This window comes from Microtus pennsylvanicus, chromosome X, assembly GCF_037038515.1.
Source record: "Microtus pennsylvanicus isolate mMicPen1 chromosome X, mMicPen1.hap1, whole genome shotgun sequence".
Taxonomy (NCBI): domain Eukaryota; kingdom Metazoa; phylum Chordata; class Mammalia; order Rodentia; family Cricetidae; genus Microtus; species Microtus pennsylvanicus.
Genome location: NC_134601.1, coordinates 126,630,663 through 126,649,060, shown reverse-complemented (window position 1 = coordinate 126,649,060; position 18,398 = coordinate 126,630,663). Strand labels below are relative to the sequence as shown.

At 41.3% G+C, this 18,398-nt stretch overlaps 1 protein-coding gene across 3 annotated transcripts in view; it reads left to right on the top strand.

The window, feature by feature from the left end:
• Shroom2 (shroom family member 2) overlaps positions 1-18,398 on the top strand; it is a 119,321-nt gene that overhangs the window by 86,679 nt on the left and 14,244 nt on the right. The window contains exons 1-2 of one of the 3 annotated variants that reach the window (XM_075956725.1): positions 186-476; positions 17,483-17,692. In XM_075956725.1, coding sequence (XP_075812840.1) covers positions 17,601-17,692 — 92 coding nt within the window. In that variant the 5' untranslated portion in view covers positions 186-476; positions 17,483-17,600. Of the gene's footprint in view, positions 1-185; positions 477-604; positions 1,037-17,482; positions 17,693-18,398 lie in introns of those variants that run through there. The other 2 variants (XM_075956726.1, XM_075956724.1) reach the window with 2 other exon arrangements.

Genomic DNA, 18,398 nt, shown 5'->3' with positions numbered 1-18,398 from the left:
CCACAGACATAAAATAGGCTATTGAATGTCATCTTTAACTCCACTGTAGCATTAGACCATGCGATAGCACGGCTGAGAGTTCTTAAGTAGAATTTATGAATGAGCTTCTTGCAGTAGCTTCTTTTATATTTTCCATTTTTAAAAAAATAAGAAAAGAAGCACCACCACTCCCCCGCTCTGTGCCTGATAGGGATTTTCAAAGGAGAAACCTCTTATAGCTTAATCATGGTATGTGCTAGGAAAGTTCCCTGAGGTCACATATACCGAGTTCTGGAGTTAACAGACCCTGCATAAACTTGTCCATCATAAGGCAGAAGGCTCTGATCTTCCAGCTGTTGCCAGCTGCCTTCGTGACTCCTCAGTGCCTTAGGCAGCAGGATTCTGCGGTGGCAGAGGCGGGCTGTGGGTCCCTGAAGCATTTAGCTGCCTTTGCAGACAGAGTGAGCCACAGCCTACAGCAGCGAGCAGGGATGCAGGTAAGAGACTCTAGGGCTCCTTTTCAGGGCATCTTATCCCCGAAGGGAACTGTTTTAAAAATCACTTGTCCTATTTGTGAGGGGGGTGTAGCACCCAATGCTTCTTTTGTTCTACCGTCTTAAAGGGCACATTGTTTGTCAGCTCACAATGGCGTGGGTCCGATCTGGCAAGATGTGCTAACATTCTCATTGTTTATTGTTCTGTCAAAGACAAAAAATCATGCAAATCAGGGTACAGATTCTGGCCGGAGCCCTGCAAGAGTGCACACGTGTGCAAGGGGACACGTTGGTCCATACTGCATGTATGTCTAAGGATGCATGCAGTTTTTGCAGCCTTGTTTTTTGACAGCTGGCTGAAAGCACATTGGAACTGCAAGCTGCCGTCCCTACCAGTGGAACTGGTAGCCCTGGCTGTGTAGAAAAATTGCTCTGTGTGACTTCTGGCAGTAGGATGCTGGGATTTGTGAAGACCTGTCTGCATTGCCGTTTCTTTCTCAGTAGCTATAAGATGCAGGCACGCTCACTCCCAAGACACTGAGTGTGGACCCTGAAAGAAAATGGTGAGTTAGACACATCCAGACAGAGGTGGGTGGCTAAAACCAGGTGTGCATGCTTGGTCATGCAAACGGTTCATGGGTCTATTCACACAGTTTCCTAACTGCAGTGAAAAAAAAAACTACAAGGAGAAAATGGAATCTCTGTGGCTTTGAAAAATCTTTAGTTCTTGTAATTTGTCATTTATTTGGATCGTGATAGTGTTTTTTCTTTAAAGGTGTCATTATACATGTGCTTGTGTTTTCTGTTCTGCCTTTTACATTGTGATTAAAAATGCAGGTTATTGTTTTTGGCCATGTTGCTAAATGATGGATCGCCTTTGCAAGGAAGCATTCACATGTGTGGAAGGAATGCCATTTTCACCGAGAAATTGCTGCATAGCTATCTGTGAACACATACGCATGGTATCTGAGTCTGTATCCACTGACTCATGGGACTAGGTGTCATCTTGAATCACATATTTAGCCATTGATTGTGCCAGTGCCGAGGCAGGGAAAAAAAAGACAACGGCAAATTAAAGAAAGGTTTACTGAATCTGGTAGCATTATAGCTAAGCAGCTTGCTGCATTCCAACTGCATTTATAAAATGAGTGGAAAATAATTTTAAGCATAAAAATACTGGCACAAATTTGATGAATGGTTAAGATCTTTTCTAGGCAAAGTATATGTGTGTGTATGTATATATGTATGTATTTTTGATAATGCAGTAAGGAAATATTGCATTTGTAGTTGAAAAGAAGACATGTCTCTATACTTTATTATACTTTATTATAGTAGGAAAAGCCATTCATGTGCATACAATGTGCACACATACACACCTACCTCTGTCTTCAGCGAAACTTTACAGGGGCATTTTCATTTATGCAAGCATGCACAAAGGCAGTTTTTCAAAGTTCTGGAAATAATCACAAGTATATGTTAACCAAATAGGTTTTAGAAGGCTTCCACTACCCAGCTGCAGGGATAAATGATTTAGTAAATGTGTATTAACTGCTGCATGCTTTGCACAGACTGGCCACTCCCCCAAAGTCTGACTTTGGATGCTGAAGGTTAGGGAAGGTAATAATTTATGTTGCCTTTTAGAATACTTGTGTGTGGCTATTTACTACTTTGGAGTGTGTGTGTGTGTGTGTGTGTGTTTATGAATGTGATGATCATGTTTGCAGAACCATGGGAAGAAGCTGACATATTATATCCACTTTGAGCTACCCATCTTTCCCTTTTTTGAACACTAGAGGTTTTAGCTGGTTTCTGCAAGAGCAACTTAGCTGACCGATCATTGGTAGATATCTGTGGATGTCCAAAGGGATTCAGAATCTGTTTAATTATTAACACACACACACACACACACACCTTTAAAAAATAAAGTCTTAGATGGGGTGAGGAGATAGCTTAAATTAATTTTTTTAAATTTAAAATTATCTTTAATTCCCTTACCCAGTGATTCCACTATAGAACATGGAGATGTGTTTGCTTTGCAGTCTTGTTTCAATGCAAATATATATTTTACATATACAGTCGTTCTCTACATAGTGTATGTAAATTGACTTTAAAAACACAAAAATCTTTTATATGTACTCTACCTAGTGTTCTAAAATGTGAGAAATCTGTCTTATACTGTAGATATTTAAAGCTGTTTCTAGTCATTCACAATAAGCATATTTTGCTAAGAGCTAAAATGTAAGAGCCTTATATTTCCATATGGGTTATCTTAAAACATGGTAGATATGTATTTGGGAGTTTCTCACCTTTTGGACTTATGCAGTGTATTCTTGTTATTTATGCTTTATTCACCAGCAGCCTAGGAAGTCCTGTTCCTCTTACAACTTTGCCAGTATTAAAGATTAATTTTACAATTCTGTGGTTTAAGTAACAATCACTTTTAACATGTATTTTTGGGGGCTGGGGAGAGGGAATCTTTTTTTTTGTATATTTATTGGTATTATTTTTCTTTTGTTCATTACTGTTTACATTCCTATTAAAAGTGGGCCATTCTTAATCATTGCCATTTAGGATATAATACATTCATGCAGTGTAGTGTGTATTTTTCAAACATCTACTATTGGTTAGGTTTAGATTATTTCTGTAACACATAAATTGAATTCTCTTCTTGTGGCCCACACTCTGAATCTGTATTTTGGTGGTCACCAGCTTCTAGCAACTATGTGTTGTTGCTGTTAACTTGTAACTTAATATGATATTTTATACAACCATCCACAGTTCTGTTGATTCTTAAATAGTCTACAATGCTTTGCAAGGAAGACAAAGTGACTAAGGATTAAAATAGACCAGAGTCTTCAGCCTGATGTGTTATATTGTACTGTAGGAGGAAATCCTATTTTAGAAAAGGTTGATGGCTGCTGACCTTTTGTAGGAGATTGGAGTGCTCATGTATTAGAGGAGGGTGCCATGTCCCGTGCATTCTAAATACTCTTAGTCTACAAAGTGTTTGGCCAAAGAAATGACTGTGCTATGGACTCTAGAAATGTTTATGATGCCAGGATTTGTTGTTGCTAAAGTAAGAGGACAGTGAGTTCAAAGCCAGAGTGAGCTACATATTGAGATGCTATGTCAAAGAAAGAAACAAAAATTGGAAGAGTGGTGCAGGGATTCAGCTTGATCTGATGGTTGGCACCTTCACTCATCACCTTCGTGGTTGACACTAAATAACCCTGATCTGTTTCTTTCATATCATTTCCCTATATACCACAAATAAGCAAAACAGACTTTGTGTTTTAGTTACAGTTTCTATCACTGTGAAGAGACACCATGACCACCGCAAATCTTATAAAGAAAACATTCAATTAGGTTTCCTTATGGTTTCAGAGGTTCAATCCATTGTCATGGCAGAGGGGCATGGCAGCATGCAGGCAGACGTGGTGCTGGAGAAGGAACTGAGAGTCCTCCATCTCGATTGGCAAGCAACAGGAAGTAAACTGACTAGGTGTAGCTTGAGCATACCAGACCTCAAAGCCCCACCCCCACAGTGACACACTTCCTCCAACAAGGCTACAACTAATTCAACAAGGTCATACCTCCTAATAATGCTTCTCCGTAAATGAGCTCATGATAGCCAATTACATTCAAACTTCCACACCTGACTCCAGGGATGTTCCTGATTCTTTGATATTAAATTAAGATAAACAGGTACATTTCATATAGGATGAAGTCACTAGATATATCCTCCTTTTTGACACAAATGGTAGGTCTCCAACTGGTCTTGCTACCTGTCACTACACTTCTATTAGTAAATATCTCAACGATTTACATTCAGTACAATCTTAGATTTATCTGTCTCTCTTTTTTCTTTAAAAATTATGATTATTTTATTTTATGTATATGAATGTTTTGCCTGCATGTGTGTATATGTGCACCATGTATATTTCTGTTGGATCCTTGGAACTGTTTAATGGATGTTTCTTAACCACCATGTGGGGGCTGGGAATCGAATCTAGAACTTCTACAAGAGCAGAAAGTGCTCTTAACCACTGAGCCATCTTTCCAGCCCCCGCCTGTCTCTCTTTCATAGGTCTTCCAGTGTCTTGGGGAAAGTTTTCATACAGTAGGACCAAATTTTTCTAGACTAGTATATTACGATAAAACTTTGTTTATAAACCATGCATCACACCAGTGATTTAATAACTATACTTTTTCTTAATGAAAAGGACATGACAAACTAAGGATTAAAACGTCTAGTTTGCTAACCCCTTTTCTGCATAGCAAGGCATATACTAGAATTTTAAAATCACAAGTGACTTGGCCTGGTGTTAACCAGGCTTTTAGTTCAGCTCCTTGAGAGACTAAGGCAGGAAAATGCAAGTTCAAGTCCAGGTTGGGCAACTGATATAGACATGAATAATTTGCATTAGTATAGATTTTGCTTTATTGATAGAGATTTACGGTCAATTTTGTTATATGTATAAATGTTTCTGATGTAACTTATACTTGATAACTGTTTTGTTATATGTAATTTTGCTATGTTAAAGTTAAAGCCTTTTTTTGTTTAAACTGAAAAAGGGGAAATGATGGAAGGTCATTGGTTAAAATAAAAGAAGCTGCTTGGCTCTCATTGGTTAGGAGATAGGTGGGAGGAGTAAACAGAACAGAATGCCGGGAGGAAGAGGAAGTGAGGTCAGACTCCACAGCTCTCCTCTCGGGAGCAGACACCTCAGAGAGAGACGCCATGCCCAGCTCCCAGGCAGACGCACGTGATGAAGCTCCGACCCAGGATGGACTTAGGCTAGAATCTTCCCAGTAAGACCGGTGCTATACAGATGATAAGAAATGGGCTAGTCCAGGTGCGAGAGTTAGCCTAGAAGAGGCTAGGTAGAAATGAGCCAAGCGGTGTTTAAATGAATACAGTGTCTGTGTAATTATTTCGGGGCATAAGCTAGCCGGGCAGGTGGCTGGGGTCTCGGGGACGCAGCCCCGCCGCCGCTCCCTATTACTACAGGCAACTGATGTGAAAGTAAAACGCAGATTGGAATTTTAGCTCAGTGGTGGAGTGATCGTCTCATAGCCTGCGGCCCTAGATACTTGCAGTTCCCAGTATTGCCAAAGGGGAAATAAAGCAACAACAAAGTGTGTATAATTGTTCCTTTTATAAACACCGTGAAGGATAAAAGGAGATTATTAGGCTAGTCATATACCCCAATTAGGGAAGCACTTGCCTGGCATCCAGGAGCCCTGTGTTCAATTGCCAGTAGTGCAGAAACTGGACATCCTGGTGCATACCTTAATTTCGGAATGTAGAAGGTGGAAATAGGAGAATCAGAAGTTTATGGTTACCTTTTGCTATATAGTTACCTCAAGACCAACCTGAGACACCTGAGATCCTGCTTCAATAAAGGAAGGGAAGAAAGGAGGGAGGGAGGGAGGGACGGCAGAGAGATTAATGGGAAGAGAGAATTATTATGCATTTAAGAATGCCAGGAAGAGTTTATGTGGCTAAGGATGTGATGAGGTTTGGAAAACTATGTTTTAAAAAACAAACTTTCCTGGCCTTTTTTCAGCTTCATCTAGGACAGTGTTGTTTGACCCAATTGGGACTTCACAGACATCATTTTGAAGGCATAGCCCAGGGCTCTGGAAGTTGTTCCCACTGGGGGAACATAGGTAGATTCACCCTAGGCCTGGTGCCAGGGAACATTCAGTGAAACCATTTTTATAGATAATGATTATTTCCTTTGGAAGGGACATGCAGAGTCAAAGATTAAAATGCCGGAAATATAGCTTTTGATATCTACACGGAGTGGGTAGAAAAGTGGGAGAGAAGAAATTTGGAAGGCGAAGTTTTGCAAAACAGATTCATAATGTTTTCTTGACATCCAATTTGTTTGGAGGGCTGGTTTTGACATAGATATGGAGGCATGTAGTCCTTCACTATTTAATGCTCTTCCTGGCCTTCTTACTAAGTTTAACCAGAACCCACTTCCTTGCAGCCTCTAGTCTTAGTAGCAAGTATGATGTGATAGGGCTGCAGACATGAGAAAGGCCTTGCCACAGATCTCAGAATGTATTTTGTAAAAGCAGCTAGTTCACTAGGATATTTGAACAGCAGTTATAATAGATTATTATAATTTCCAGGTTCAAGCGGTGTGTGTGTGTGTACACATACATACATGCATGCAGAGTGAAAAAGTCTATGTTAGTGTCTATTACTTTCTACTTTGTTATTTTGTTTTTCAAGATAGGGTTTAACTGTACAACCCTAGTTGTCCTGGAACTCATTCTGTAGACCAGACCACCTTATTTTTTGAGACAGTCTCTTAACTTAACCTAGAACTCATCAATATGGTTAGTTTGGCTGGCCAGTGATCTTCAGAGACACTCTTTTCTCCAGCCCTCTCCCAGCACTGGGGTCACACACACATATCACCACACCCGGCTTTTACAAAGTGTTGGTGATCCAAACTCGAGTTTTCATGCTTGCACAGCAGGAATTTCCCGGCCTTCTCCCACCCCCTCTATAATTATTGGATAGCATTAAAAGTCAGTGCCTGTTAATCTAAGTTTGCATCATTTATGAGTGGAATTTCTCTTTTTAATCTGTCTACTCCCCCAACCCATTTAACCACAAATGACTTATCATTTTGTCTAAATCAACTTCATTACTACTTGGCATCTGAGTTTCTGTTAGCTAAAATGAAATCCCAAGGAAACAGCAAACTTTTTTAGTCCATCTGTGAAGAGATTGGAGAAATAAAACTCATCTGGTCTTCTAAAGTAATTATTCTTCCCACATGACATGAGAAATGCAGACTAGCGTAGAGAGAAAAGCTTTAGCAAAGAAGCATTGCAGTAAACACATGGTCAATGCCAGGATGTTGCTGGGTTTGCGTTTTCCCCAAAGGACATCCAGCAAGACACAAAAGTTTGGAGACTGAGCACGGTTGTGTACATCTGCTATCTCAACTACTTAGGAAGTTCAGGCAGGCTTGCCTGGGTTCCATTACAAGTTTGAGACCAGTTTTGGCTGCATAGTGAGACCTTGTCTTAAAGACACTCTCCAAAATTCCCAGAGGAAGAAAACTGCGAAATGAAAAGATGCAAGAGTTTGACCAAAACTTGTAGAAATAGTTCTTTTCCTTGTTATCATTCGCATAATTTGTTAATTTGGCAAATACAGGTTGATCATCCCTACTCCACAAACCTGAAATCTAAAATTATCTTAAATCAGAAACTCTGTGCCCACATAATGCCACAAGAGACAACATTATACATTATATTGTGATGGCTTGCAGTCAAAATGCAGGTGTGCCAAAAATAGTAAATATGGCATAAGTTAGCATTATTGCATTCATGATTATAATTAACGTCCATTCTGTAGGTGTTTTATTTTTCATACCTGTATATGCAAATAGTACAAAAAATCTTTTTATTCCAAATTCAAATATATTTTCCCCCAAACATTCGAGATAAGAGACACTCAACCATGTTGTTTCCATGCTTTGGCAGTCAGGATAATCAGACAGTCCCTATTCTACAGCAGCGTATGTATGCTCTAGGAAGTCTGATGATTAATTTCTAAGAACATAACTGGTACTGTTATTCTTAAATGTTCATGCTCTTTTAAATGTTCTTGATGAGGTCTGTGCTTTTGTTGATTGGTCAGTTGGTTAACTGATTGCTCTTTGGTGTTCTGTGACTGCTAAGAATTATCAGGAATGTGGGAAAGGTGGTGGAAAATTGTAGGTGGAACGTCTTGTTCCGTCTTCTAGCTTCCTGACTTCTACACAGAGATCTGACTGATACATACCTCTAAGCTGTAGGACAGACTAGCTATATATAATGGACGATGAATCTACCCTTTCCCAGATCGTTTTTGTTTATACCCACAGCCAATGGAACTGTTGTAGAACTGCTCCTGGTGTGTGTGTGTGTGTGTGTGTGTGTGTGTGTGTGTGTGTGTGTGTGTGTGTGTGTGTAATTTATACGATGCATGTGAAGGTCAGGTGAAAACCTCAGACATTGGTCCTCACCTTCCACCTTGTCTGAAACAGGGTCTCATTGTTTTATATCAGGCTACTCACATACAAACTTCTAGGGATTTTCCTGCCTCTGCCTCCCACCTCAACATAGGAGCAGTGGGATTATTGGTCCTCCCACTTGCTCATCAATTGCCATGGCCACTGAGCCACCTCTCTAGCCCACGCTGCTATTCTTGAATTTTTGCATCATACTTAAATGAAAGTAGGAAAAGTACGTTAGTGTCTTTATTACTTTTCTGTTGTAATGGAACACTGTAACCAAGGCGATTTATAAAAGAAAGTGTTTAATTAGGCTTATGGTTTCAGAGGCAGCAAGAACATCTCCAAATTTACATCGTTACCTGCAAGTAGGAGGCAGAGAAAGAACAGGCTGAGGATGACACAGGTCTTGAGAAGCTTCAAAGCCTTCCCCAAGTCACACACCTCCTTCTGCAAGGCCACATCCTAATCCTTCTCAAACACTTCCACCAGCTGGGAAACAAGTAGACTGTCTTGCCTGAGCTCTGTGTGTTCAGTCTGGGCTATGTATGCCTTGTGTCTTAGAAAGAAGTGCATAGTGATTTCTGTCGTGGAGAACCATGGATGGTTCCATTCATCTCAGAGCAACTGTTGCATCTGCCTAAGATCCCTGGTTCAGAGGAGCTCCATACAAATCCTCTCCTATACCATGGGATCTCTGTGCCTCAGAGAACTTATAGCTACCCACTTATGGTTTGATTTGAAATTTCTTCCCTAGGCTTCTGTTTTGAAAATCAGTGACTGCTCATAGCACAGTGTTGATGGCTGTGGAGCCTAACTGGTAGAAGTGGGGTGAGCCTTTGAAGGTTATTCCTGCCCCTTATTGTTCTTTATGAATATATGAAAAGGCCTCTCATATATTCCCACTGCCATCGAACTTCTTCACCATGTCATCCCCAGCTATGACGGACCAAAATCCCTCTGAAATGAGGAGTCCAAAGAAAGCTTTCTTCCCATATTTTATCAGATATTTTATTACAGTGACAAGAATCTGACTAATGCACACCTGTGTGATACAGTATGGCCTGTGATGACCGTGTTTTTGAAAGGGAATGAAGCTTCCTCCGGCTTGTTTACCAGTTAGATGATATAAGGCCGATATACCATGGATCATGATTAGAAGCATCTGCCAGCAAAATCCCAAATCAGATGGGACTTATATTTTACTCAGGCCTTAGACACCATGTCATTGATAGAGTAATATCTGATGATAATTCAGAGTCCTCTTCCTGTCCACACCAAAAGTCAAGAATGGATGGGAAAGAAAGACCCTGTAGTATTTTCATTAACAAATTCAAACGATTAGGAAAATTTCCCCATCACCCTTGATAAAGATAGTTATAAATTCTATTAGCAAAACAATAGTGAATTGATTTTTGATAATAGAGCAGTAAAAAAAAAACCCATTTAGTTAAGTTGGAATGTTTATATACTAGGTTATTCCATCAAGGACTTACCTGTTTGCATCTTGAAAAAGTACCCCCTTCCCCTTGTGTAACGTTCTTCACAGTGACTGAAAGTGAGTGGCAGCAACGAGAGTAATTAGATCGCGCTCTCTCTCTCTCTCTCTCTCTCTCTCTCTCTCTCTCTCTCTCTCTCTCTCTCTCTCTTGTCAAGGTTTCTCTGTATAGCCCTGGCTGTCCTGGAACTTGCTCTGTAGATCAGGCTGACTTCAAACTCCGAGATTTGCCTGCCTCTGTACCTCTGTCTCGTGAATTCTGGGGCTAAAGGCATGCGCCACCACTGCCCATCTGGTATTTACATACATACATACACATACACGCACACACACATATATATGTATAATGGGTGGCCAAGGAGATGCTGGAGAAAATACCTGGAGAAAGCACCCTTCCTGCTGGGTGAGGAGTAGAGGCTAAATAGAAACAAACTGTAAGACCACTTCAGAGTCCCATACTAGGGTGGAACATGGAGATTGGCATTCCTAGTGGCCCATGTGGTAAGGAGACAGATGTGGCTGCAGGGAGGAGAAAACAGAAATTGACAGCATTGAATGCAGATTTCTCAGCTGCTGTGGTGAGCAGATGACGTCTGGAAATAAAACTGCCATTCGTCATATGCAGAAACTTCCCATGGAGTTCTGGGACTTGCTGTCTCCAGAGAAGGATCAGATATGTCAGTTTATATAATAGTGAGGTTAATAGACTTTATAGAGCATTTGAGTGTTTTCCCACATTGACATGAACATGTTATACCAGAACAGACACATTTGTGCCTTTCTGTGATGGCAACACTTATTGAAAACAACAAATTTATGAAGTGTGTCATCAGTTTCCTTGGCAGGAATTTACCTAGTAGTCCCATCAGCATAAAGGGTCTCTGTAGGAATGAGTATGCTATGGTGAACTCCATTGAAGGTTTGCTGTCAGCCAAGCTGGAGAATCAGGCTTGAGTCAAGCATCAGTGTGGAATTGAGCTGTAAACGTGATGAGTGCAAAGGCCATAGAAGTAGGTCAAGACGGAAGAATAAATCCACAAACAGATGGCAGACAAAACAAGTAGATCGTTTCAACGGTAGAGACTGAATCTCAGTGAAGCTTCTGGAACACTCAAGAATCCTCTGCCAGCTGAGACTCTGATACATCTCCTGGGTCATCAGAGGATAGGGTAGCAGGGCCATTAGGCATCCTTTTAAGGTCCATCTGAGAGTGTCTCAATTCTGCTTCTATCTGGTGTGCCCAGTAAGTTCATGGACCAGATTTTCCTATGTGATTTGAAAAATAGGTTGTTACTGTATGGTGGTTGTGAGCTACCATACATTGGTGCTGAGTGCCGTGGACTGACTCTCTTGGAGATCGAAGACCGAGGGAGAACAGGGGTGAAGGCTTAGGAGAACCCAGGATTCGGCGAATGACAGACACAACTCTAATGAGATTTGAATCTGCTGCAATTTTACTAAAATTCAAGCATCACTTTTAAGAGATTACAGAAGGAAGTTGGCAGACATAAAAGCTTCCATAGAAAAATGATCACAGACAATTGATTATTCTCAGCAAGTCTTGTGGTCAGGGCCAGGTGGGCAGAGATTTTCTTTGAAATTCGTCTCACACCACTAACCAACTGCGCTTTCTCATGGCCCTAAATCATATCTGCCCTCAAGGTAACCAAGGTAACCCAAACACCATTCTTCAGGATTCCACCCCCAGGGTTTGCTCCAATATTGAATGGCTGGCTTCATGTTATCAAGAATAGCCTGCCTTTCTTTCCTATCTAAAATGCACCAGGGGTTTCTCATTCTGGCTGGCCTCTCCATAAATGGTAACTCATGCCACTCCATACGTTTTCCTTCATAATTTACCCATCTTCTACTATCATGAGCTCTTTCTGTTCTAGGGTATCCATAAATTCCCCCAGAGAGTGAGTCGGAGTCTTAATCATAACATTAATGGCCTGAATCAAGGGAGGGAACTGACGCATCAGTTCTCCATTGGGAATGTTTCCTGGTTCCTTGAACAGATTAAGTTTTTGTCAAGAGAAAAGTAGAACAGAAGAAAAAGATAGCAGAGCCAATGCATGAAACCATTGCCAGGAACAAAGTGAACGAAGTCGTTGAGGCTAATCAGGCACCACAACTCGAGCAGACTGCCAAGGAGCCGCCAGGGGTCAAGCTCCAGGAAGCAGGAGGCTCTCATTTTGAGACGGCCACCACCTGAGAGGCATTTTGTCACACAGGCGAGACAGCCGTGGATGTGGCAGCTAAGAACAGAACCTGGGTCCTCTGGGAAAGCAGTATGCAACACTCTTAACCACATAGCCATCTTGCAGACCTTTTCTGATTTGATAGTTTTAATATGACCATGTGTTCCTATAGTCCTGGTTTACTTTGATAAATCTGTAGGGTGGTATCCATTTTACTTTTAGAAATACTTTTTTTAAAACTTTTTTTTTATTTACTTTCATATACACCCTCTGCCCTGTAACCCCCAAAATAAAGTAAAATAAAATTTAAGAGAAAATAAGAAGAAAAAGAAAGAAAGATCTCATCATGGAAGCTGTAGTCAGTCAGTCATAATTTAATCATTTATCTATATATCTACTTGCAAGTGTTTATTGCAAAGAGTACTTGGTCTGGTTTGAAACCTCTAGTTTCTGCTACACTATTGATACTGGGCCCTCACCGTGAACTCCTCTTGGATATCCTGTTTTTGTCCTGTGTCATAGAAATACAGCAGCTTTAGGTCTGCAGGATTGGTCCCTTGGCGTGCTTCAGCAGATCCCAGATGGGATGGATGTTGGGGTGGGTCAACTCAACCCTAGTTTTGAGCCTGGGTAATTGCAAGTTTGGTCAGCCCACCAACTCTCCCCTGTCTTCACCATCAAGGTGAACTCTGACATTGCCCCAGCTAGTTCACCCCTTGCAACATAAGCTGCTTTTATGCCCTCGGGGTCAGCTCTCCCACACCTACACCAGCAAGGCCAGCTCTACTGTCTTGCCCAGGTAAGGTGCAGGGACCACTACTCTCCCAAATGTTATAGCTCTCACCCATCATGGTTAGTAAAGGGGAACATCTCGCCCCTGCCCACAGCACAATATGGCAGACAAGGGGCAGGGCTGGAGCTCCCAAGCTCACCATCACCTACATATACCTCACCCTATCCCCCATCCCATCCCACCATCAATAGGAACAACTCTACTGTGCTGCCCAGGCAAGGCGCAGAACCCATTCTCCCAAGTACTGCACCTGGTGAGGGGTGATATAGATGTGAATAATTTGCATTGGTGTGGATCTTGGCTTATTGATACAAATTTCAGGTCGATTTTGTTACGTGTATATTTCTTCTCTTGATTAAGGTATCATGTTTGTGCAGTTTATTTAGAAATGTAATGTATAATTAAGAAATATAGGTTAATAGATAGTCATCTATAATAGTTAAGCTTGTAGTCATGTTAGTTAGATTTTCTAGATGTACAGAGATACATTTCAGTTAGATAGATATTCTTCAAATCTTTCACTAGACCTTCAAAATATGGCATTCAAAATGTTTAAGAACTTAAGATTTTTCATGACAATGAGACATATCTGCTCCTGGCAGCACCAAGTTACTTCAAGAGGATGATGGGCATCAAAGAGCCTCCTTATGGAGTTGGTTAGCCATTTGGGCAAGAAACTATCCTTGCCTGGACTACTTAACTGGATATGCAGGATACACAGAGAAATGGCTGCTTAACTTGCCTAAAGGTGAGATGATCCTTTGGGGTTCCAGCTTCATGAAAGAGTCTGTAAGACATTCTGCAGGACACAGAAGAAAGGGACTGAAATTTCCTTCTTCATGGAAAAGTCTGTTGGACACTATGGACCTGTGTACTGAAGATGGATGCCCCAACGATACAGAAGAACTTTGGGTAACTGTCCAGGCGGTGAGATGTCTCTGTCATTTTTAGGGTTTTGGAAGTTGCTTACAATGTAGTTTATGTTTACTTAGGTCTGGAGTCTTTGATGGAGTTGAAGAATTTATAGTTATAGTTTTTCTTAGTTATGATTAAAGATAAACTAGATATAAATATTGTAGCTGTAATTCTTGCTTGATACCTGTCTTGCTATATTTATTTTTACTATGTTAAAGTTAAAACCTTCCTTTTTTATTTAAACAGAAAAGGGGAAGGTGATGTCTCTGGATGCTGTAATTACTACTAATGAATAAAAAACTGCTTTGAGCCTCTGGCAGGGAAGAACAGAACTAGGCTGGGAAAGCTAGGCTGTATGCTGGGAGAAAAAAGGGTGGAATCAGAAAGAAGCCATGGAGCTACCAGAGTCAGACATACCAAAACTTTGCCAGTAAGCCACTGCCACGTGGTGATATACAGATGAATAGAAATGGGTTAAATTAATATGAGAGTTAGCCAATAAGAAGCTAGAGCTAATGGGTCAAACAGTGATGTAATAAATACAGTTTCTGTGTAATTATTTCAGGGCTAAGCAGCCGGAATCAACAAGTGGCTCTCTCCTCCCTCCAACAAAGGTTTCTGTCCCACTCAGTCCTGCCTGGTCAGGCAGCCGTTCAGTCATAGAGAAATACACAGTGGTCTATATTATATAAACTGATTGATCTTAGGCTTCTTATTAACTCTATAACTTATATTAGCCCATAATTCTTGTCTGTGTTAGCCACGTGGCTTGGTACCTTTTTTGGCAAGACAGTCACACCTTGCTTGTTCTTTGTCTGGCTTCCTCTGCGTCTGGGTCATCAATACCGACTGAAACTTCCCTCTTCCCAGAATTCTCATTGCCCCGCCTCCACTTCCTGCCTGGTCACCTCACCTATACTTCCTGCCTGACTACTGGCCAATCAGCATTTATTTAAAATACAAGTTGAGAGGGAGGGGGAGAGGAGTGGGGGGAGAGGGAGAGGAGTGGGGGGACGGGGAGAGGAGGGGGGGGGAGTGGGAGGCTGGGAGGAGGCGGAAATTGTTTTTTTCTCAATAAAACAGAAAGTTAAAAAAAAATACAAGTGACAGGGTACAGACCATGGTCCTGGAGCAGGGTCAACTCCCCCACATACCTAGCCTGAATATTAGTTGCCAGGACTCTGGAATGCTGTTGCCTTTGCCGCCTTCCTTTGTATGGCACCCTTCCAGCTCCAGCATTATTCTCAGGGTAGCATACAGACATAAGGAAACATAGTCCTTAAGTCTTCTTATTATCTTAGGTATTTTGTCTCTGTGGACATCCATTCCTCCCTTGCTCCCTTCCTTTACTTAGGATCTTCATATTGCCCAAACTATACTTGAACTCATTATGCAATCAAAGGATGATCCTGAACTCCTGATGTCTCTGCCTCCCGAGTGCCAGGATTGTAGGTCTGTGGTCACTTGTGTTTTATTTCAAATGAATGAAAAAGGGGCAAGCCTAGCTACTCAACAGACTGAAGCAGAAAGATCACATAGGTTCAAGGCTTGCTTGGGCTGTGGAATGAATTTAAGGACAAGTTGAGCCATTTACTGAGACCCTGTCTTAAAATAAAATGGGGGGCTGTGGTATTGCACACACTAGCATGTTGTACAAAGCCCTGGGTTCAGTTCCTGGTTACGTCCCGCCCAAAAGCTAGATAAGGTGCTACATGCCTGGTCTGTGCACCTAGGAGACTGAAGTGGAAGAATGGTAAGTGTGAGGCTAACATAGTAGCAATAAAAATTCCTGGAAAGAAAAACTGTTTATAGAGGCTGGTTGGCTGATTAAAATGTAGTAATAATGAAGATGTTGGAATGTTTTACTTGGACTAGCTTTAGCCCTGTGAATTCCTTGTCCACCTCTGTGTTGGAGCATCGTATGACTAATAGATTAAAACCTTTTGTAATCTATTAACTTAGTAGACCCATTTGCCTCCACCATCCCCAAACTAAGAATGTCATCAGATAACATCTCAGGCCTATAGGACAGATCTCCTCATCTTTCTGTAACCGCCTCTCTGATATCCACGCCAAATATATTTTAAACTTGCCTTGTATGACTTTCTTTGTTTGGTAAAACTGTAAAAACTCCTTGAAACTTCTTCCATATTGGAACGTGGAATTTGGGGTCACTTAAACCCATGTTCCCAGGCTGCAGTCACTCAAATATGGCCCCTGAATAAACTATCTCTTATTCCCTTTAAGATGAGAATTGTGGGTTTTGCATCCACAATTGGGTACTCTATGAGACCCTGCTTCAGAAAAAATAGTATAGATCAAGATACATATGTACATGGCATAGCCGCATATACAGTCACGCCACACATCTACATATACAATCCATAGCACACAGACATATATGCACCACTGGCACATGTACATTGACATAAATCTGCACAGACAGCATCCATAGCATATACATCTATTTATAAATGTACGACTATATTCCAACATAACACAAACATATCACAGTATCTACATTCTACATCTCTTGGACATCATTAAAATCAGATTTGAATATGGTCCCAACAGAACTCAACGTTGTTACATCTAGGTCCTTTTTTATTGTGTCTATCTGTGACCTGATTTGTATGAACTGGGGCTGTTAAAATCAGTTGGTGATTTCATAGTTTTGACTCTGTAAGCTTGGAGTTGGAGAGGGCCAAGAAAAATAGAGAAGGGGAATTGTTGGGGGAAGGGATGTTAAATTGCTACATCAACTGTAGTGTAAGAAAGATAAACTCCCCCTCTCCCCTCCCCTCCCTCTCCGTAGAACACAGCAAGGTTATCATCCACAAGGCAGGACACAGGCATAATAGTCCTATAGTCCTTTGGCCTACCAAATACTATGCCCTGCCCAGCTCGAAAGTCAATTTTAGATTGAGAATTGCTCTTTTTCTTAAATCAGAGATTTGCTTTCTTTCTTTTTGGGGGAAGGGGTGTTTCTTTTAAAGAAATGTTGTTGGTATATACATGTGTGTCTGTGTCAGATCTATATGTACGTGCCATTAATACTTCATGTTCCATACAGAACATGTTACACATACAGCCAACATACATCACTTGTGGCAGTTGGCAAAGGTGTTGGGAAACGTATAGTCCTAAAGTGGTCTACTAGAGAAGATCCCAATCAGAATTCTTGTCTCATTTTTATGACATCTTCCTCTAGATGCCCTGAGACCATTATAGGACCCACAAGCCAATTCCACATTTCCTGAATTGTCCCACTCCCAGGAAGATGCAGAACCTCTGCAGGAGGGCCTGAACCAAGCTAGGGCTCTACCTCAAGAATACGCATACTGTCAGACTTGGGACCCCAAGTCCAGGGTTGCCTTTTACCCCTACCTGTTCAGGAGCGTACTTTATAGCCAGTGTGCGCAACCCTGCATGCTAAGAAGGCAGCCTTGTCGCACAGGCCTTCAGTGACTTATCTCAAGTCCAGTACGCCTACAGACTCTTACTTAGCTCTCCCCAACAAGTCCTTACCAACACCATTTACTGAGTCCCTGGATATGTGTGTGATTCTCCTACAGCTCCTCTGTGATCAGCAGTGCCCAACCACAAGACAGCCAGCATGTGAATGAGGAGAGAGCTTTCTCCGAACCAGAAGTCCAGCTCTCTTCTAAGCGTCAACACCGACAGACATCAGCCATGGAAACCTCTCGCTCCCCTTCACCCCAGTTTGCCCCACAGAAGTTGACAGACAAGCCTCCCCTGCTTATCCATGAAGACAACTCAGCAAGGTATTGTCCTATGACAGTATGCTACAGCTTCAAACACTGGGGTAAAATCTGGTCATGAAAAATCGTGTAGAGAATGAGCCTTAGCTCAAATGACCAGTTGTAGTTTAGTGACATCATGATCCTCTCTGTCTGTATTGAATGCATTTCTGTTTGCCTTACTACCTGGCACATTGAGACTAAGCATATTTTGCCAGTGATCAAAATCAGTTTTAACCTAAGTATAAGATATTTAGGTAAAGTTGAGTAATGTCCAGCATTTTCATACTCTTTAAAATTTCCCCTCTCCCTCCTTTCCTCTTGTTGTTTTGTGAGACATGATCTTGATATATAACTTGATCAAGAATTTACTGTGTAGCCTAGACTGTCTATGTACCCTAATTGTCTTTGAACTCCTCACCCTTTGGCCTCTCGCCTCTAAAGTGCTAAGATAGCCAAAGACTCTTATCAACTGATTAGTTCTTCAACCTACCCCTCTTTAAACTTCTGAATGACCCAGATAAAAAGCCCAGTGCCACAGGTTACCTCTTTTCAAGTTATGGTTCAGTAAGGTCTCATAGACCCCAGCCATTATAGGTTATTACTGTTGCTCTTGGTCACTTTCCAGAACTTTATCCTATTGCTGAAGAAGTTACATGCTTGAATCATAAAACATGCAAACAAGCTGGTAGTGACCTAAAAGTTTCATTCCCACTGGCTAGCTTTCATA